Source organism: Pocillopora verrucosa, chromosome 3, assembly GCF_036669915.1.
Source record: "Pocillopora verrucosa isolate sample1 chromosome 3, ASM3666991v2, whole genome shotgun sequence".
Taxonomy (NCBI): domain Eukaryota; kingdom Metazoa; phylum Cnidaria; class Anthozoa; order Scleractinia; family Pocilloporidae; genus Pocillopora; species Pocillopora verrucosa.
In genome coordinates, this window is record NC_089314.1 from 14466602 (window position 1) to 14489476 (window position 22875).

General features: G+C 37.3%; 1 protein-coding gene across 2 annotated transcripts; it reads right to left on the bottom strand.

The window, feature by feature from the left end:
• Positions 1 to 10396: 10396 nt before the first annotated feature.
• Positions 10397 to 22411, bottom strand: LOC131773313 (uncharacterized). 2 transcript variants are annotated; one of them, XR_009339339.2, is made up of 6 exons: positions 22169 to 22411; positions 21808 to 21971; positions 15651 to 17888; positions 14285 to 14361; positions 13648 to 13693; positions 10397 to 13452 (listed from the first exon to the last, which is right to left on the bottom strand). XR_009339339.2 is itself a non-coding variant. In XM_059089308.2 (5 exons), exons 1-4 carry the CDS (start codon positions 22194 to 22196, stop codon positions 14320 to 14322), a joined length of 2472 nt encoding a protein of 823 aa, XP_058945291.1. In that variant the 5' UTR covers positions 22197 to 22411; the 3' UTR covers positions 10397 to 13452; positions 14285 to 14319. The 2 variants fall into 2 exon arrangements, 1 of the variants encoding a protein (XP_058945291.1); XM_059089308.2 differs by lacking the exon at positions 13648 to 13693.
• Between the last annotated feature and the right edge of the window lie 464 nt (positions 22412 to 22875).

Consider the following 22875-nt stretch of genomic DNA (forward strand, 5'->3'; position numbering starts at 1 on the left):
CGACAGACAGGAATATCTTCCCGTACAAAAGCTATCAAGCCACCAGCTCCTTTCTTGCGATCACGTCGAATAGTGCGATATCCCGGTTGTTGGAGAAAACTATCTGAGGTTGTACCATCGAGTTTTGTCTCCGAAATAAAGAAAATGTCAAATAGGCACTTGTTAAGAATATTCTTGACCTCGTCAAGCTTATTTTGTAAAGAGTTGATGTTCAAATGACCTATTTTCAGATTGGATTTGTAGTAACCATTGACGTTCCTAAAAAACCAGTCAACAGAGTCTCCTGAATGTTCCTCCGCAATCTCAAAGACCTCGCCAGTGGAGCTTGAATCGCATACCGCCGAAGGTGAGAGATCATCAAAGAAGCTGTCAGAAAACTGAGGCATCGTACAAGAAAAGCAATACCAGATCCCTTCTCTCCGATAGCAGGACAGCTCGTTCTTGCTCATTTTCGTACATTTGATGTGGAATACTGCCGGGCAAGACGAGCAGCGGACGCCATTTTGGTTCCTTCTCATGGTTTTAGCGCAATTACTACAAAGTGTTTTAGAAGAATTATTAAAACTTCCTTGAGGCCCCTGAGGGCCGGGATTAGACTCCACGTTTCCAGATAGCTTCAACAGTAATAGCTGAGTCGTAGCAGTACTGTTACTATAGTACAAAGCACGCCGTCCGAGGTATGCCTTCTTGCTTCTTCGCATGTAATTTTGACGATGCAGACATGAGCTCAAAGAACCAAAGAACTGAAGCTGGGTAGAAACATTACACATGTCCTTAGGTCCAGCACATATGTATTTGGTGGGAGATAAGTATGCGAGACCAGGACCGAATACTCCAAGAGTGAAAAGAGCGAAAAGTAGCAGCGCATACCAACGCGTGTAAGTCGCCATCTTTCTTCAACGTGCTTATGATTGTGAAAAGATTGTTTCTTTTCTCGTTACAGGCTCCTTGTGGCCGTAAGTTCTGTCATGAACAAGATATTACAAGCTAAAACTCGGCAAGAGAAGGAATCCAAATTATATAGACAGATCTGATGTTTATCCTCTAATAGGAAATTGAAAGACCCTTTAAGATATGACATACAGCCTCGAAACTAGTGGCACCAATGTTGGCCGTGCGAGGAAGGAGGAATTGAGTATTGGTGTGGTTCTTCTTCCGCTGATCTTGAAGGAAAACGGGTTTACGTATGAGGGAGAGATATGACATATGATGCTGATGTTGAAGTTGTAGTCAACTCAGACCTTGGGCAAGCGGTTTCCGCTTTATAAAGGATGAACATAGTTTGGCCATCAAAAGCAATCAGCCAAAATTCAAAATTCTGCTTTATTCCTTAGTTGTCACATCATCGGTCTTATATGTCTGGGAGAAGTAAAGGGATATAGAGAAAGTCATAGAGAAGTCATGTTTTCTTAACAATGCTTTCTATGCAAGATATTAGGGATAGTTAAGACAGATCAAATAAGAGAAGAATATGTAGAAGAAATATTGAACTGGTAGACAAAAGGAGGCCTGGAGAACCTCATTGAGAGATGGCCTGAAGGCCTTACATATCCCATGTGGAGACATGATAGTCTTGATAAGTGATTGGATAGAGTAAACATCGCGCCAATGGGGACAAGAGGACCTCATCATTCAAGGGACAAATTTCTTTTTCCGGATTTCGCAGTTGAAAGAGAAAAACTCAACCAAACTTTGTGTTATTATACTTGGCTGAAGGACAAATCTATTGCAGGGGAAGTCATTGTGGTCTTGGGGTAGTCACCTGACTGGAGACTCCAATATGTGCTACATCAGTGGTATTGATGGCTATTTTTCTATTTAATCTATTTTATAATACATTATCTTTCATTTTCGGCCACCAATGTGACACAAGTTGTGTTCTTGAGTACCTCATCTAGTGAAGTGAATCATGCCTCAGTCTTCTTTCCGATTGAAAAAGGTAGGCCCCAATGAAAAAGGAGACACCATTTGACCTGATGATGGAAAAGAGAGAGGGGAGGTTATTCAGGTTGGCTGTTTGTAAACGCCACATTAACGTCAATACATAACTTCCATGAGAAAATTTCTAAGGAGCCAAAAACTCTGCTTTCAAGCAAGGAGAATTTAGTCCCTAAACATAACGGAAAATAGAAATCGAAAATCATTATGATAATATCATGTCGTTCTCAGCGTGCGAGAAAATTTTATTTTCATTCCAAACGGTTGCAAATAACAGAATAACAGTTTTGAATGGCTCTAATTACAACACAGATATAACTTTTTCCAGTCTGCCCCATTAAGAATAGTAGTGGATGAGTTTCTCCTCATCTCTTCATTGCTCCAATTCAGAAAGTAAGGCAAAATATGGTGACCTCAAATTTAAATTTAATGTTTTTGACAATTTAAAATTCATTGAAAAGTTCTGTAAGGATATGGACATACTTGAAAGTGTACTATAACTAATCCATTTGCGTAACCAGGTCCCTCGCACAAATCTGTTTCGAAGAAACATCATGAGCAAAGGTGGGAGATATGGTTTACCTTCTGCAGGGCATCCCCGCCTTTAATGATCTTTCAAAGGTCCCTGAGGAGGTGAAGGCAGCGCAAATATCTCTTGGACCTTTAAGAAATGAAAATAAAATTAAATTAAAATACCTGAAATATTTTTGCTTCCTCATCAGACTACTTAAAATCATTTACTACTCTATTGTCAGAGTGTTTACCAAGTATTTTCTTATAACAATTTCGAACAGGTGATGAGATAGGACTCATATTGGCCAGAAGTTTTTAACTATGTGTAACATTAAATTGTTTTTGTCTGTCCAGGACGTCACAAACAGAAATACATCGATAACTTGTGATCAAATGAATGAATCAAATGAACGAATTAAATGCAAAATTTTCCAAGGATAGTATTGCATTCAAATATGCAAAGGTTTGATAAAAAGTTGGTCTTCATGATAAGCTGTAATCTTTCTTTCAATGAAAATTTCGGCAGCCACAAATAAACAATTATTCAAAACTCTTCGTATGCATACCATTTTTACTATTTTGGTCCCATCGTCTTGGGCTTCTCTCATTTTCTCTAGTAAATCATGTAAAGTGCCTTTTAGATCCACCTCCTCAGGGAGCAGGGTACTGTCACTGCAGTCGCTCAGCGTATCATCCTCTCTGGTAATAGTGGCGGTAGCTGTGCAAAAGGAGATGGTGCTGGCGATTGGGATGGGCTCGGGGCAAGCCTTGAAGCTCGTTATTTTACTTTTGAAGTCCTGGCGATTGAAAAAGCAGAATACCATAAATAAAAAACTAAATTTTATTGTCGATAATGAAAACCCCGATACAAGGCTTACTTATAATACTGAATAAATTCAATTTTATTCAGTATTGCCGCTCTGTCACTTACATCTTTATAAAACAGGTCAGAATTGTTCTCCACATCGTCTGCCAAGAAGTTTGTGGGCGTTCCATCGAGGAGTGTGTCACATCTAGTGGTGTTTAGGGGACCTGCAATTGCTTTGCCTCCTCGAGGGGTACTACCGTGGGCATTCTGGATAAAAACCTACGTGCCATAATTAACAGAGTTCACAGATTATTGTTTTGTAGCAATATGACAACGAAAACGGAAAGAAAGTACATCTCACCAAAATTTCGATAATAATTATTTCTTCTTTATGTTTAGATTAGTACTAGCAAGAGGAAAATGAAATTTGTAGTGGTGCAAAAATCAGGACATTAAGAAATTTCATTGTTATGGACTGAAGTGGGGGAATCTTGTTGAAAAAGTTCAAAACTTAAATAACATAAATAAACACGAACGATATGGTAACTCATTTAAATTGCTTTGCGCCTACATGTCTTCATTGTACACACGAGTCGACAAGAAATGCTAATTCAGAAACCCCGAAAGGAAATTCGATCTGTCTTCCACAAGCTAACCACGAATACAAACACCTTTCCTTATACACCGTAGTGCGGTAATCAAACTTTTTTATTCTTTTAAGGTAAGTTACGATCTTAATAACTTGGTAAAGCAAGCCGAATACCTTAATGTCTACATTTTAATTAGAAAAATAAATGGAGGCTCAAGGGTTGTATTCTTACACCCAAAATGGTCTCAATTGTTTTCAAGCAACTCCTAGGCAAAATTTCCGCACAACCTCATACTACATTATGCATTCAGTTCCTGGATAAGGAAAACAATGACAAAAACAATACAAAGCCATTGGGAAAACAGATTTGTTTAACAATAGTATGGGGCTGTGCGGAAATTTTATCCAACTCCCACCTTATGTGAGATTGGATTACCAAATAAATGAACGAACACAACTGTTAATTAAGAATTTATTGATTTCTTTAACTTTCAACTTCTTACTAGATTCAACTGTCTTCGACAAATAAATCACAAATTCCAACGCTTATGCTCATTGCGTGCGTGCGAGACGCCATGTAAAGAAAGTATGCAACCTAAGATTACAAGATTTTCGCTATTCCGTCTTAATTATATATATATCTAAACCTTGTAAATATTGTAAATACTTTCAGGCAAAATTAAATCTGTGAATCTGAAATCTGTAAATCTGAATTAACTAAATGACCTTATTCAGATGTTCAAAAAACGGCGAGCGGCATACATGAAAATTTAGATTTTAATCAGAAAAATAAATCGAGGGCTCAGCTAGTGACTACCCCCCCTCCCTAATTCAAAAAAGGTCTCAACAGTTTTCGAGCAACTCCCATCTTATGTGAAATTAGCCAACCAAATTAATTAGTTAACACAACCGTCAATGGAGAATTTGTGGAATTTTGGACTTTTGGCTCATTACTAAACATGCGAGATTTCGCCATTAATAACATACATGGAAAAATTACTCAGTTCTGATTGGTTAAGATAAATGCAGTTTTCAGGTAATTCAGTGCAGAAGAGAGTTAATTCAGTGCAGAAGAGGGTTAATTCAGTTCAAAGAAAGAAACAAATCAGACATTCTGATTGGTCAATAATCAAAGAAACCCACAGAGAGCCAATCAAATACGAACCTTGGATTTCGCAACAAAATTTGAAAATTTGAAAATTTGCGAGCGAAACAATGGCCGGCGTTTTAAGTAGGTTTCCTTTCGCCACCGCAGCTGAAGACCAGCTTAAACAACGAAAACACTGTAAAAAGCACTGCTTTTTGGTTGTCGGTTTGGAAAAAGTGGTATTTAGAGAAGGGAATTGCCGAGGAAATCGAAAATTACGAGCCGACCCAGCTTAACACTTTGCTCGAGCGATCCGACGCCGAAATTAAAAAACAAACATGGTTAAACCTCGGGAACGACGATTCCATTTCATCGAAAGTGATTCGGAATCAGACTGAACAATTCCTTGAACTGTTTAGCCGGACTTTGAACTTTTTCAACCTTAAAGATGTGAAGATATCATTGCATATTATTGTTTTGATCGTACGCGGTTGTTTTGATCGAACGCACGGTTTGAATAAATTATTTTTTGCGCTTAATTCGCGCGCTTTGCTCATGTTTAATTATGGTAAGCCATCTCGCATTTTTCCATGTATATTATTAACACATAATCACATGATTTTTCTGGTGCAATTTGGAATAAACAAGCACTTGTTCATTTTTTCAAAGACCACAAATTGCACTCGCCCTTACGGGCTCGTGCAATTTTGTTAGTCTTTGAAAAAATTTACTCGTGCTTATTTATTCCAAATTGCACTCGAAATCATGTGATTACCTATACTAACCTAACTAGAGACCACTGCATCAAAACCAAAAGTATTCAAGATGAAAATATCCAAACTTACCCTGTTGCCAAACAACATACTTGTCCGTGGAAAGAACAGGCTGCTCTTTCTTTTCATAAAAGGCCTGGTGATCAGTTTTCCTCTCCTAGGTTTACCTCGGAGAGGAAACCTGCGCACCAAGCCTCTGACTATTTGTAAGACAGCTACTGTCACAAAAGCTGTCATGATCATCTCGTCTGTAACAAAACAACAAAGAAAACGACATTTTAGAAACACGAACAGGCTTTATCTCCAGAAAATCATCTTATTTCGTTTCTTTACCGTTAACGATGGACAGAGCTCGCCTTATATTTTGGAAATTTTTTTCGTTAAAACTCACAAGTTTCTTTTTCAGGTTAATCGAAGAGACGAATACCCACGGAATAAACAGAAGCCAAATGGTTTCCAGTCCTCTTCAAAACTTCATCCATCGATCTAACTTTAGTGATCGGTATAATCTATGAAAACTTCACTGTTGCTTTCAAAGAAGTAAAAGGCTGAACGATTCGTGAAAGGCTTTCGAGAGATTAGACATTGGCGTCCAGAACGTGACATTTTAAAAAGCCGCTACGACTCTCATCTTGTCGCAAGATCTTTACTGATCAAGTTGTCACTGAAACGGAATACACCAGTAACTCCTATTCATTCAGAACTACTAAATCTGACCATTGTTGAGAGCAACAATGAATCCGAGCTGATCTCTATTGGGCCCTAGACCATCTTTCCGCGGGAAATTCAAAACAAGTACAGTAACTCAGTTTGCTTAAAGTAACAAACAGGCGGACAGTGCATATCCGACTGAGGTTTCTGTTCATTTAGAGATCTTATCTTACAGAAACTGGTCACATAATGATGACAGTGTAGACTTACCTCGAATACTCTCTGCGGTTCTCTCCATCGTTCAAGATTAATTCAGAATAGGTCGGTAATTCTATTACCGGTAAGTGTATATAACACAAACCCACGATGCAACGGGACCTTTGAAAGTCTGAGGAATGCGCATATTTTCGAGCCCTTCGCACTACTTATTTTTGAGCACCCCTCAAAAAATTTTCCTTCAACAATCGTTTAATCAGTAACTTTGGCCTATATCGAAATTAGCCCAACCCAAAGTGTACGTGCATTATTTAACCCCTTGGGTGAAAAAAAACTATAACCTTGCGTGTGTTTTTTATTGAAGTAGCTTGCCTGAATTAATTAACATAAGGCAGTTTTTCTTATTGGTTGATCACTTATGGAGACGCACGTTGATCATGATTTCATAAGTTTTCAGAACCTGAAGGACGAGAATAGTAGCATGCATTTTTTTGAAACGTTTGAGTCAATGATGTTAATTAGTAACAATCTTAAAATGATGGAGTACAATTCAGTGAATAACAAGACGACTGATTTCGAATTGATAAAAGGGGGTACGTTTCGTCGGTGGGAGAGTCTGACACCGCTCGGTGTTTATCTACTGCAAAAAGGTATACATTGGTGAAACAGGAAGATGACTAGGTGACCCGAGAACACCTTCGCGACGTAGAAAGAAATGACAAGGACGCATCCAAACCAGTGGCTAAATATTTTAATCTCCCTAATTATCTCACAACCGGAAGTAAATAACGGTTTTAAGGCAATTTTTTGCTTTAGTTTTAAGCAACTTAGTTATTTACATCTCGTAGAATCATGTATTATTCATAAATTGCTATTCTTCGTCAGACAAAAAGTGCAGACAGTGTAAAATTTTGTATTTGGTGAAAAATGTGACGTAGAAATTTTATTGGCTTCTGCCTTTCAGACGTCTGAAATTAAAGACGCAATTGAATTATTACGTACAGAAGTAGAGCACAAGGAGGAAAGTGAACGAGAAGAGGAAAGGGAAAGGTGGCGCCTAGAGAGAGGGAGAGGGACATGGCCGAGATGAGGAATAGTAGGCAAAGAGGATGTTTTCTACCGCCCCGTCCCTCCTGCCACAAAAACATTGTCAACCCTGTAAGTTATCTAAAGTTCCAACTGTTGGCTAGATTTCAGAAGTCAGAACCACCAAATTTACAATTTTTAAAAGCTGTTCCTGCAGTTCCGCAGTCATCTGATTTCTATGATGAAAGCACCGAATCGTGACGACAATTGAGTTCGAGATTACGGGACTGTGCGAGTAGCATTTGTACACCTCGTTTTCTATGACTAATTCTTACTTCGGGAGCGTAGGACTGCGAAAGCATTAGTTCTTCAGCGCCTAATAGTCCTTTTAAACCTCATTTAAACTTTATGGAAAATCACCCTAAGGACCGCAGACGTAACTCTTAAATTGCGCACGCAAATTTGAGGGGGATGGAGATGTTCTGAAATTGCTACCAAGCGTTTTTTCATCCAAGTAACTGAAATAGATCGTCTTTTTAGTCTCATTCGCCAAGTTATTCAATTCACAATTCATGTTTTAAGATAGCTAGATACACCATATAAAATGGCGTGCTGGGAAACGAAATATCCCTTCTAGGGTTAAAAATGTCTCAGGAGTGCGCGCAGCGAAAGAGAAATATTTTTCCCTTAATTTCGTATCTCCAAATGACTATCTAATATTATTTTATCATATAAACATAAAGGACTCGCCGAACCATTTCATTCGCGCGCTACTCATAGGGTAACAATAGGATCTGTGTCGTATTCACTTGTAAACATGTCGCATTTTCGTGCCCGAGCTCGTCTAAGATTTTACTGCTATTCCTGTAATGAATAGAGGATATTACTTGGCTGCGCGGAGATTCTAATGACTCGTCTATAAGCGCAAAGGAAAGGGCAATCCATTCTTCTTTCGCTGCGAAAGGCGCATCTATTTTTCAAGAGTAGGGACAGTGTTATTTTTATATGTGAAAATATCCTGTTTTTGCGGGATTTCACGACTGTTTATATAATAAGAATCCTTATTTCCTTGCAGGGAGATATCATAACTGTGGCATCGTTAGGCACATCAGATCACAGTGCCGCCAAGGAGGACGTCGTCTTCGTAAACCCAGATCAAACAGAGGAGACAGCGCAGTAGGAGACATAGAAGTGCACCATCACTTTCACTAAACACTAACAAAGAATAAACTGAGTTTAAATTAAGTGTCTGATGTTACCATACGTCGAAATTCATCTAACATGGGAAATATGTAGAGAATGAGTGATCTTGGAATAGTAACCCAAAGTGATAACATATACTAACACAAATCCACGAGAAGAAAAAAAAAAGGAAGACAAGAAATTCAAATTAGGCTGTAATAAATTTCTCAGATCTTTCTCGGATGCTTAAAAGCGCGAATTGGGTGCGATTCGGAACCAACCAGATGGACATCTAACCCTGAACCAACCAATTACAATTAATTCTGTTCCCAACACTTGTCATATCGTTCTCACACTACCGAGCAAAATTTGTTGCAAACAGAATATCCGGAAAAGCTATACCCCGCCACTTTTCAAGGTTGACTGAATTTGTCGCGCCGCTTACGAAGGTAAGCGCGACAAGACCTTAAAGAAGAAGAAACACGACTGCAATGCAAATTTAGTCAATGAATATTCTTGAATCTAGCCGCTATGAAGGACCATTTGATACCCGTAAAAGAGTCGCAATTCATTCGCGAAACGAAAAAAAAAAAGAAAGAGAAATTCCATATCTACAAGCAACCATGTGTTCTTTTGTTTATTATGTACACTAACCCTTTGGTGGCAAGAAAAGTCGACAACCCCGAATAAAAATCGTAAAGTGCGTTGGTACTAAGACTCGAAGTAAAAATGCGTTCAATCATTACAAAAACAACTATGTCCTTACCGACAGGAGAAATCTTTCAGGTACACGGCGAAAATCGGCCAGTGGCAAATCTTCCAGTTGTCAATTTCGTTCTCAGCCACCAATTACGTAACTTTCGGTTTTTATTTTTCGTATTTTGGTTTTCTTCCCCTGTCTGTAAGCGATACAGATTTTTCAGTGTTTTAGCAGCCGGAATCCGAGAAAATTCCAACAAACAACCATAGATTGAGAATGGTTCATTCGTCGACCTGACTAAGTAGCGCGGAAGGCGAGTGACGTGTCAGCAGCTCATTGTTGGTATCAAACATGAGAAAAAATGTCATTTTTTCACGTGTGTTGTTATAGCTTTTCTCGGGGCTGGAAATCCTTATATAACACCTTAGTTTATACGATGAAATAGCTTAACAATCCAATGGAAGAGAATTCTATGGACCAGTTATTTATGCGAGGTCTAACCCAAAGCACGGTGTTACGCAATCAGTAGACCTTATAAGAGTGTTGATTTAATCGAATAAATGTCCTTCCCCTGTTAACTCTCGGCCCTCTTGACGCATTTCACAGAATTAAGTGTTCTGAGAACTATATTAGGAATTGTTTAGGATGCGGTTTTGTTAAACAACGGCTTACTTTGTTCAAATAATCAGACCTAAACGTGTGCGGGTTACTAACGCGATGATCCAACGAAAGAGGATTATAAAAGCACGCGAGATGCAAACGTAACAGTCGAACGAAAGAGAATTGCGTGGACGGACTGTCGCACCGGACCAAATTTCCTCGACTTGATAGGTTTCTACCAATTTTTTTACAAATGGTCATACGCTGCGCGCGCCACTACAAATACAGTTCAAAGTATATGTGCACACATTAATAAATATTCATCCTTTATTTTGGCGTCATTTCTTAATATTCTTATAAATAGTATAAGGTCGCGCAAGATGTAAGAAACCCTCGAAATTTAGGAAAAAAAGGTAACTCGTTACGTTCTTATAAATAGTATAAGGTCACGCAAGATGTAAGAAGCCCTCGAAATTTAGAAAAAAAGGGTAACTCGTTACGTTTCTGAGGATCTATTTCATAAAAAATACTCCAAAACCCCGCAACTCACAGTAGAAAACCCCTAAAAATTTGAATACCAAATATGAACGTGTGTGAAATCTTAAATAAGCCTAAAAAGCTACGCTCAACATAAATAAACGCATTAAATAAAAAACCATTCCTGTTTAACAGTAGATCAAGTTACTAAATGTGTGAAAGTTAAATGAAACCTCGTGCACGCCTTAGGACAGACCTTATTGCTTATGAAATATCTCAGACCTTAAAATAGTTCTATAAAACCTTTTACTTCTCACTCTCCTTGAGGGTGAGGCTTCAGCGTAGCGAATTCTCAATATATATATATATGTAGATATATTTGTTGTTTTTCTTCAAAGGACTTAGCTTTGAATCTGTAGCTTTAAATTTAACGTTAATAATCTTACTTTTAATCTTAAATATACACTTCTATAAGTTATTTCTTTACAATTCACCTATGCAGTTCCAAGGCTTACAATAATTCATGTATGGTTAATTTACGTTGTCTTTTGTCCACAAACTCTTACGGAACATTCTAAAAGCATCTTAAACAGGCAATTATTTGTTTAACAAAATGAATCACAATAGTATATGAAAATTTACATAAAAAAATTTGGTAAGTTTAAAAGGTGATATCTCAATTCAGAATTCTCTAAACAATGTGGTCCCCTTTTAAGGATGGACCACTTTTACGACCACAATTGAAATAATTAAGCTAAAATAATAGTTATGATAAATATTTTTATTACCTCCTACTAGTAAGCGGGACAACTTTGGTGACGAGTAATTAAAAAGCTAGCTAAACATCAACACAGCTATGTTAAACTTCCCCTTTAAATAACCTTTGTGTTTTGAATCAAATATAGAAAACACAGCGTCTCAGAAAACAAAAAGATCTCATTGCTAAAAAAAATATATTGAATTAATTAGCGAAGGTTTTCTACATTTATACACCTGAAGCCATCACTAAAGTCACAATGCCATTTCTGATCTTAAGCCCAACCGAGAAAAGAAGAGGATCGGACGTAAGGGTAGCGACCTCACCATGTAAAACAACATCGTTAGGGAAATAGCGAGAAGAAAAAGCGTGGCACCCAGCGACTATGGAACCAGCGGTGAAGTGACGGGGTTCAGTATGTTGCATCTATGATCGTGGCAGATGAGTTCCAATATGAACTCAGATACCGGACACACTCAATCTTTAGTACTAAAAGTGTGACAAAAGTAGCCACGAATTTGAGGAGTTCTACCAATGCGGAAAGTCAGCTCAAGGCATAAAAGAGATGAAGGCATGTGATCTGAATGTGCTAGGCATTGGGGAAATAATATGGAGGGACCAGGTCAACCTTACAGCACTTAGCTTCGAAGACAGCAAATATCATGTGAAGGGTGGGAGGCCTGTTCTTCATTAAAGTCGCTACACAAGAGCCGATGGACTGAAATCAACCAACAATCGCTTCGCAACTGCAAGATTCTGGTAATCACTTGCCAAAGTAAGTGTAGTTCAAGCTTACGCATCAACTGAGGTAACCGACACAGAGGAGTAAGATAAATTCTACTTCAGCTATAGGTAATATTGAATGGAAATCCCTACTCATGATGTGAATGTGATTACGGTTGATTTCAAAGCACAAGTTGATGAAAATCAGCAAGGTTCAAATAGCAGAATCGGTCCTCATGGTGCTGGAGGCACCACACAACTTATTGCTGGCAATACATTCTTTGAAGACATGGGCATTCACAAGAATACGTAGAATGTTACAGACGGACACAGACCAACCAGGAAAATTCGGATCAATATCAGTATCTGGGCAACTGCCCACCTAACCCTTCCCTAACCGAGGGGTAGGTGGGCCGTTGCCCAGATACTGATATTGATCCGAAAATTCTGAGTAGAGCGTTCCAAGAGCTTTGAAGCTTCACAGAATAATGTGGGTGTAAAAGTGTGAAAGCAACATTAAAACGACAGTCAGGGATTGCACTGAAACAGTGATAGGTCGTAGAAGAGGTACACGCAGAGAACATTAGATATCAGATGACACCAGGAGATTTATTGCTAAAAAGAGATAGAAAATAAAAATATATCAGGAGGCAAGTATTCAGTTGACACATCTACTCGATGGAAAAGACATGGCCTTCATTTAAGGGTGCAGAGAGGATAAGAGAAGATGGATAAAAACACAATATGGAAAAAGCTTAGACTCATACCAGCATGAATGACACCAATAAATACAAGAAGTCAGAGAGCTTGTGAGGTCATCATGGAATTTTTCAATCTCAGTTAAAGACAAAACTAAACAATTTCTACCTGCATATGCAAAAAACGGATCAATATTCACCTCAATGTGAGTAACTGAGCAACTGTGCACCTACCCTTCCCTTTCCCCAACATTAACCCTAACTTGTTATCAGTGAAGTGGCTCAGATACTGACATTGATCCTGAAAAACAGAACATTGGATGAACATTTCAGTGAAATCATGAATCAGCTAGTCTTCTTTACCTATAAAACAGACAGTCACCCTCACTGCAAATTGACACCACAGTGGACAGAAGTGAAGAGCGTAAGAAGTGAGGAAGGCAATGAAGACAACCAGCATGGCAATTTGTAGTTCTGCAGATGTCCCTTGAATGAAAGATCCAATTCATGACAAATCAAGAGACATGGTAGTTGACATTTGTTTCTCCCACATTACAATATTATGGTGTCTGTGACCTTTAGCAGCTAATTTAACATCAGGAATGTCCTTAGGTACCCCAGCTATTGAAAGGTAACTCATGCCACAGCCTTCTTTTCACAAATGAGAAAGGTGGACAACTTGAATAGTGGTATATCAATGCAGGCACATTTCACCTAACAAAAGAAAGAAAGGGATTTGGTTGATCAGGATATCCATTTATAATGCCTAAACACATAAATGCCATTAGAAAGTTCTTCATGAGTAATTTTCTGAGAAGCATAAAACCTCTGCCTTATGAAAAGGAAAACTTGAGACCTGACAAATTCTCTTTTACAATTCTCATGTAAGTTACACTAAAATTGACTTACTTTGAATAAATAATGATAGGAAGTTAACCATCCATGAAGTCAAATGCTATAGAGAAAAGCCAACCAAGAATGACTGACAGAGATTGATTACCAAGTATAAAAAAATTAATATATAAAAGAAATAATTACACTAATAATCAAGAATTATTAAAACAATGACACAATGTAAGAGCTGAAACCAGAATCTCAACCTTTGGGTGTGACACCAATCTACAGTATTTTATTCCAAATCAATTGCTAATTAAGAAATGAATTGTGTCATTCATAGCAAACACCAAAATATTTATCAGTTCCCAAGCTACCTCTCTTAGAAATATTTGCTTTTTCTCTCAGTAGGAGATAGAACAATGGGTATAGAAAGCAATAGAGTTAGTCTCACTTTCTGCCACCATTGTAAACTCCATAATTCAATCCCCTAAATATTTTTGACAAGTAAGGACTTATTTAAGAATTTTGTATTGATTTACAATTCTCAAAGCTATACCATAACAGAGTAGCTCAAAACAGCTGTAGCTCTTTTGCAACCATAAATGTACTTGTGTAATCCAAGAGTAACCATGTCACATGTCATCTGAAGGCCACCCTTGCTACTTAAACTGCCACCAGATACCAGACAAAGAGGGGAGATATTGTTTACCTGCTCCAGTTCACCCTGTTGTCTTAGTGATTAATTCACTCTTTTTCAGCTGGAGCTTTTGCAATTAATTTCTGGACCTCAAGGGAAAAAAAAGGAAAAAAACAAGAATTAAAAACCATAATGTAAGAACATTCCTTCCTCATCAGCACAGTTAAAATTATGTAGGCACCACTGATTAACAGGTAGTTTCTCTTTACAATTTCAAACAGGTGATGAGAATTGATAAACTTATTAGCAAAAAAAGTTTCATTTGGATATTAACTTCAAATTCTCTCAAATGACCTTCTCTTATACTGACAGAGACAAGGTTAGATTAAGTAGAATTTTTAGAGATAACAGGAGTTCTTTATAAGTTTCGTGTGTTTTAAAATTTAGAGCAAAAAGAGGGATTCTTTTCATGTATTTCACAGTATACTTCATATGAATGTTCATTCAGTTGCCAGGAGGAAGTCTTCAGCTCATGATTGACCAGAATGATGAAGAGTCAGCTAGCATCATAATTTTATTGATAACACCAAAATTGAAAAATAGTCATAGTGGGAAGAAGCTTTTCTATGAATGTTGCATAGAATACAAAAATGTCTTATAATGTTAGCCTAATTCCAACCTAACTATAATCATAGGGAACTTTCCATGCAATAAAACAGTTTATTATTAGTCTTTGGAAAAATTTCCAGTAAAATGGAAGATTTGGTTCACAAACTTTGAAGTCATGTGCTAGAGAGTAAAAATAATTGAATACCATGCGCAGAAGGAAATGACTTTTGCACATGTCAAAACCTTTTGAACAGAATAATCAAAGGAGTCATTGACCTTCATACTTAGACTGGCTGCTTGGTTCAAACCAGGATAACTGCATGGATGTTTAAGGAATGTTTTTTAATTTTATGACAAAAAGCTACAAGTGGGTTATAGACAGTTTATCATAGTTTCACTTTGAGTCCATCTGTACAGACAAGAGAGTAGATTCAAAAGCAGTTGTGCTGTACAATTACTGTACTCAATAATATTTTCATTTTCCAACACTTCCTTTGAACCTCCTCCTCCATTAACCCTTTAAACCCTTAGAGTGACCAGCATCTAATTTCTCCCTATAATATCACTACTGAATCACTCATTAAGGTTATGACAATAACAGAAATGATCATCAGGGAAGGAACCTTTGGATTACAAAACAAATTCTCCTTGTCAGCACATTAGGAAATGACATAAAGAACAGTGTGGATAATATGCATACTGATTTTAGGGTGTAAAAGGTTCAAGTTTGGACAAAAATATAAAAAACCTTGTCTGAATGGAAAAATTCTTGTGGCCACAAGATGTGCAGTTACAGGTGTATTCAAAACTTTAAACATGGCATGCATACCTTTTCTATAGTCTGTGATATTGCCATCTCCTGTCTCTTATTTGTTTCCTGTTTCACATATTCCTTGACTGAAACTGCTTCTCGCTCATCTTCACTTGAAGACAATGTAAAGACAAAAGATTCAAAACTGCTGTCACTCTCATGATCACCATCATAACCATCTGTCCTACGTCTTTTGTGAGTAAGAATTGCCTCCACCTCTTTTGGCAAGACACTTTCATTTTCAAGTTCTTCGCTGCTGGTGTATCCTGTGTCAGGGTGACCTTTACCTTCCCCTGCTGGAGGGTTTGTGTCAACATCGCTTACAAGATGTCGATTAATATCATCTGAGGTAGTTTCACAAATGTCATCATCAGTGCACAGGGAACCCAAACTATAAAAACATTGTGGTTTAGACAATCTGATACCACACAGTATACAATGCACTTCAGACTTTGATGCCTGAGCAACAACATCATTGGCATCAGAGTTCTTATGGTTACAGGTCAATGGCTTCTGGATGGGAAATTTTCCATTCTTCTCTGTGGATGATTGTGTCTTGGACAAATGTGCAGCATCGTTACTGACATCACAATTGTTACAGTGAAAGTTAACCACCTCTCTCTTGTGAGATTTTACAGCCTTTTTCCTGGATGATCGCATTTTACGTTCACTCTTACCAATGCTGTTGTCAGATGAACAACTCACTTCCTTAATAAGTTCCAGTGGGCTAGATTCTCTGGACCCTGCACTGTTTCCACTAAAACAATCAGAATTGTCCCAAGACAGATCCATCAATTCAATTTCATCAACTTCCCGGTTATCAGGTGCAGAAGTGTTTTGGGAAGATTCAGGAACTTTGTGCTCTACCTTATCTGTATGACAATCATTAGTCTGCAGAGTTTGGCATAAACTTGTATTCGTTGTTGCTTTTGTTGATGACAAATTTTCCTGACTTTGACCTTGCCTGCAGGTATGACCTCCAATGGGCAGAAAAGTTACAAATGATGAGCCATGTTCTGAAGATACACGTGAATTAGTCTCTACATCTCTCAGAGTTAAAAAATATGAAAATCGTTCACAAGGGGTTCTGGAAATTTTTGCATCCCATTTAACTTGATAGGGCTTTTCTCTTTTAGTTACATCTACAGGCAAGCAAATTGTACCAACTTTTGAATTAAGCTCAGTTGAAAGTTCACTATTTCTTGTGCTTGCTGATCTGTTTTGAAAAACTTGTCCATCTCCCAGTAAAACCTTTGTATTTGATGGAGAAATTGATTTACCCTGACTATGTACATGCCTGCACCTTTCCTTGCTATTTAATGATAAAGATGGGTGTGGCTCACACAAAACACCAGTCTTAGCTTGTTTGATTTGTTCATCCCATTTAACTTCATAGGGCTTTCCTGTTTTAGTTACATCTGCAGACAGCATAGTTGTATCAATTTTTGCCTCAACCTTAAGTGAAAGTTCACTATTTCTTGTGCTTGTTGATCTGTTTTGAGCAACTTGTCCATCTCCCAGTAAAACCTTTGTATTTGATGGAGAAATTGATTTACCCTGACTATGTACATGCCTGCACCTTTCCTTGCCATTTAATGATAAAGATGGGTCTGGCTCACACAAAATACCAGTCTTAGCTTGTTTAATTTGTTCATCCCATTTAACTTCATAGGGCTTTCCTGTTTTAGGTACATCTGCAGACAGCCTAGTTGTATCAATTTTTGCCTCAACCTTAGGCAAATGTTCATTATTTACTGTGCTTGATGAGCTGTTGTGAGAAACTTGTCCATCATCTGGTGGAATTTTAGTATTCAATGGAGAAATTGATTTACCCAGACTGTCTGCATGCCCACAACTTTCCTTGACATTTGAAGACAAAGATGGGTCTGGTTCACACAAACCGCTAGTCTTAGCTTGTTCAATATGTCCATTATCCCTGCGTTTTGGCCTGTCCTGTAGAATGAGTTCAGCTTTATCTTCCTCGGAACCAACCTGCTTTTCATGGACAGATTGAGATGCAAACAACACTCTTGGTTTCATATTTTTCTCCTTCATGGATTTTTTCTTTTTCGGCTGAGGAACTTTTTGCTTCAGGCTGTGATTGGCAGAGGTCAAGACATCTGGCCATGTGCGGTTTCCACAACACTTTTCTGGGATATTACTAACATGTCTTGTTTTGAAAGGAGAAGATCTAATTGACAGCGGTGGTTGACTTGAAGAATTTTTGGGAGTGAATGTCAGGCCATTTGGAAATTCCTGGTCACAAAAACAATCAAATATGAGGCATAATTGATAACATACAAAGAATCAAATTCTATCTTCTGTAAAAAATTTTTTTTCTTCATTTTGCCATGCATGGAATTTTGTACCAAATTCTAATGTTCTAATGAACTAATTTGCAACTGCAAGAGCAAGTTCTTGGAGGTGTGTTGATTTTTTGTCTTAATGTCAGTGCAGGGTTCTTTTTTCAGAGCGGGCAGGCACCAAACATTGTTAGCTTACTTAGCAAGGTTTGAACAGTCAGGCAATTCTTCACTCATCTACTGGTTATGAGGCAGAGAATTAACACTAAACACAATCTACTTTAAGCCAAATTATTTTTTTTAACTAAATCATCCCACTCCCAAAATTGCTGTTAGGGGATTTTGAGTTAACACTCTGAGTTAACACTCCCAGGGGTAATTAGAGAGGAACTGTTCCTTACAAATTACTAGTACATTCAAAAGCATGAAGGTGATGAGAAGAAAGTTAAGTAACAATTGAACATATTGCTTGAATTAACATCAAATTCTCAGAACTAGAACACTGCAAAGAAATTGACACTTAGATCTTGGGAGTGAAAGGGTTAAATAAAGTAATATATACTAATTAATCTCCTCATCACCTTTCTACTTGGCAATAGATCAATATTGTTGCGAGAAATTCCTTAATGGCAATTCTGGAAGGGAGGGGTATACAGAAAACTCAAAAAGCATAACGTCATTCTTTCTTATTCAATTTTTGGAAAGGTTAAATCCAGACAAAACTGGATAAACAAGTCATTGGCAATGCTGTATCACTGTATCATATCCATGTATTTGTAATTTGCAGTACTTCTGCAGAGGACTGCAAAAGGGCTTCTAAATTGAGTGTTGCAAAACCAAGATCATATCAGCCTGAGTCAATTTAACAAAGGGAAATATTACAAGGAACATGTGAGAACCCAAAGTAACTTAAAAGCAAACTGCCAAAAGGGTGTGAAGAGGCAAGTAGCCAAGATAAAGATATTTTATGTTTTCCATCTGATTGGTTGAGAGTGTGGCACCAGTTTTCTTAGCCTATTAACTCCCAGAAGTGATTAAAAGGTAACTTCTCCCAATGATATGCATCTGTTATCCAGCAAACAGGTAATGGGAATACTCAAACTTTTCAGGTAGAGATTGTTTTCTTGATCTAACACCAAATTCTTGTAACATGTTCACAAGGAAATTTGTAACAGCTAGAGGGGAGAGCTAACAAACAGATCTTGGGAATCAAAGAGTTAAACAAAAGCAATAATCACATGGTGAAATAAAACAAAAGCAACATGATCCTGTATTACTCTTGATACTCAATTCAAAATTGCACTATTGTCCATGCAAGAGCAATTCAAACTTAAATTGTACTTTTAAGTCATCACTAGTTTTATTATAAATATCTAAGCCTGAACACAAGCTATCTTAGGGCTGAAATTCTTTCTTGTTTTTTTTTCAAGTATCAGATACAAAATGAAGAACTGTTTCTTTTCTTAAGCTTCGTCGCCAAACAGAATTTAGTTAGTGCTAATTTTTAAGAAATTTTTTAACTTAACATTGACTCTGACTCATTAAAATTTGTATTGTTTACATTTCATCCTATTGACTATATAAAACAGCTGGAAATTGCCTCTGATTATTCTAAGATGAACAAGCATTAGCATCTTAGCTTTTGTTCAGCCGTTTCGTGACATGATAAGTACTTAATAAAGCTCTGAGTAGGTTTACATAATTACTTATTTTCTTAAGCTCAAGATAAAAATGAAAAACAATGAGTAACAACAAAGGCATTGTTTCTGTTATTCTTGTTAAGACCATGGCATGGCTCTCAAAATGAAAAATAACAAACCACAATTTCTGCCCCACAGGAAGCAGTGACCACATAGTGGGAATTGACTGTAGAGAATTAAAAATAAAAAGGCTACAGACTGAGGTAATCAGCTCAGCTAATATTTTCAAGTGATTAAATTAATACATTTGACAGCTACCTGTACTAAATTAAAGTTCAAAATAAAGAGGGTCAAAAGAGAGCTTGCATTTTGATGGACTTTTGCTAACTGCTGAGGGCAGAAGTTGGGACAAGAGGAAGGGTAATGTATGTCCCCAAAACTTGATTAAGCTTTGATGAGATTTGGAAAGATTAGCATCAACTGACATTACATGTACCTATTTATGCCAAATTGATTTCCCTTTGTGGGATGCAAAAGCAACCACTAGAAAGCTTATAAAGTTGGGTTTAACAAAGGCAGAAAACTCTTGAAATCAGAATTTTTCATTTTTCAAACATTTAGCCCATTTTATGAGTTCAAATTTTAAAGATGCCCTTAACACAATAACATGATAATTCTTGAAAGTTCTAAACACATCAATTCGTATGACAAAAATTCAAATTACAGCTGATTAATTCATTCCTTAGAGAATAAATTTCAAGCTTCATGTTGGCTTTTATTATTTCAGGATCAGTTTATGAGATGTTCATCAGTAAAGTTTATAACTAAGAACAGACCACAACCTTAAGTAGCATGTACTGTGTTTTCCAGTAAATGTTATAATTCAGCTTGTAAGTCCACCCATGCATTTACACTGATGATATTGATTGCATATTTTATCATACCTTATGACATTGTCTATTTATCTTCTGGGTTATAATTTTTGGTGCTTTGGGTCAAAACATGATAAAAGAATATTTATTATCACATTTAGTGAGTGTAATCTTACCTGGACTTAAAATATAGGACAATCTCTTGAGAATTAATGCAGACTGAGTGAAATATAAACTTTGAGCAAAATTTGGATATCGATTGGCAAGGCAATCATAAGATGGCTGCTTGACATCATATAAAATCAACCCTGACTGAAAAATTCTTGTTATAATTTTTTCGTAGATACAATTTGACTTCACTGTGTAAACAGGTAATTATTTCCCACAATTGGAACTCCCACAAAAAGTCCAATTACAATATTGTCTGAATTCGATTATCTTTTTAAAAATATAAACACATTTGCACCTATCAACAGAGTTCACAAATTATTGTAAGGCACATTGTGAGAAAGTCAAAGATCGCCTCAAAAAGATTTCTGTGCGGCCTGTAGAGATTGTATGACAATGAAAGCGGCGAGAACATACACTTCACTAAATTTTTATTGATAATTTTCTTTTCCTGCGTGATGTTTAGTATAATATCAGCAGGTGGAAGGCGAATGTATTGTTGGTGCCAAAAATGAAAAACAAAAAAAAGTTTCATTGTTTAGCTTTAAATTGAAGAGATCTTTTCGAGAAAATTCAAAGTGACGTTTCGATTTTTTACGTGATTTCAAAGTAAAACCGAATCATGTGGTGACTTAGTGAAATTGCCTGATCGCGTCGACATGTCTTCCACAGTATTTACGAGTCGACAAGAAATGCAAATTTTAAAACCGCAAAACGGAAATTCGAACTTTCTTTGACTGTCTTTGACTAACTAATCACAAATAAAAACATACGTAATTATTTGACGGCGATCAAGCCGTCTATTTTCTTGGAAGGAGATAGGATCTTGATGACCTTATTCGCATATACAGAAAAAGCAAGCTAGTATATCATGAATATTAGATTTGAAAACAAATAAACTTGAGGGAACAGGGATTGTTTGCTTACATATTTCATAAACAATAAGGTTTTGTAAAGTTTTCGAGCAACTCCTGTCTTCCGTAAGATCAATCTATCAAAAAAAATTAATGAACACCACATTTCATTGAGAATTTTCTAAATTTTTCGATAGTTGTTAATTTCGCCGTATGAATTAAACAATACCACTTGAAATCAAAATGCGTTCAGTGCTTTCAACGGTTCATTAATTCGATGAAAGAGAAAATGCGTCAGGGAAACCAACAATTTTCAAAATAAAAATATTCGAACTAACCCTGTTGCCGAAAAGGAGAGTTATCCTTGGCGAAGGACGACGACCTCTGGTTTTGATAAATGGCCTATGACTTACTTTTCCTCTTCGAGGTTTACCTCGGACCATGAGGAGAAGAGCGAAAACGCACACCACTACCGCTACTAATACCGGCAAACAGTGCACATCTGTGAGAAAAACAACAAAGAAAATGGCATTTCAGTCGACTGAACGATCGATCCCCACGTGTAGCGGCGTTTGCGAAGTCCCCGCAGAATCGGTGAAAGGACCCCGAAAGTTTCGCTAGCAGGTGGTGAAACAGTGTCACTGAATGTGCTCTTCGATGGAGAAAAAACATAATATTTCAACATTGTCGAAGGCTTACCCGTGTTTAGAACTTTAACAACCCACATCGCAAATCCTTTAACGACAACGAAATCAATCAAAGATACGTTGAAAGTGACAATGCGTGAGCAATTCTGGCGCGCGAGAACAAAGAATCGTCAATCAAGTTCTAGAAGACGTGTGAAAAGTTGAACATGACTGTGGACGGGAGGGGCTCCCAACTTGCAACAACAAATTTTCGAAACAAAAAGTACCTCAGCAGAACACGAAAGGGAAATACCTATAGCAAACGATACATGTTAGTGCCAATAAATCCCAGAACGGTCGAAAGAGCTCGACTTGTCCTAAATAAATTTAAAGGGAAAGAAAAAAATTTATGATTACCATCCCCTCCTCCCTCGTGGAGATTCAAAACAATGAGGTGCAAATAGACATATCGTGATGTCACGCACGCTGCGCTTGTTTACTATTCGTAACGCTTTGTTTGAGGACCATGTTGTGTAAATGAAGGCAGGAAGACTTAAGCTCTGATTTCAACATTACATCAACGTCACTAACAAAATATCTACAAAAATAAAGAAGAAACGCGGGAGTATTTTTCAAAATTAAAGTGTCTCTCTTTCGATTTACGCTAACGGAAGTGAGGAAACTATTGCCTACGGGAGAAGCGGAAGTCTATATGTACTAAATATCTTCTTTTGATAGACTTGGGAGCGTGCACTAGTCTCTTCAAGTGCTCAACCATCA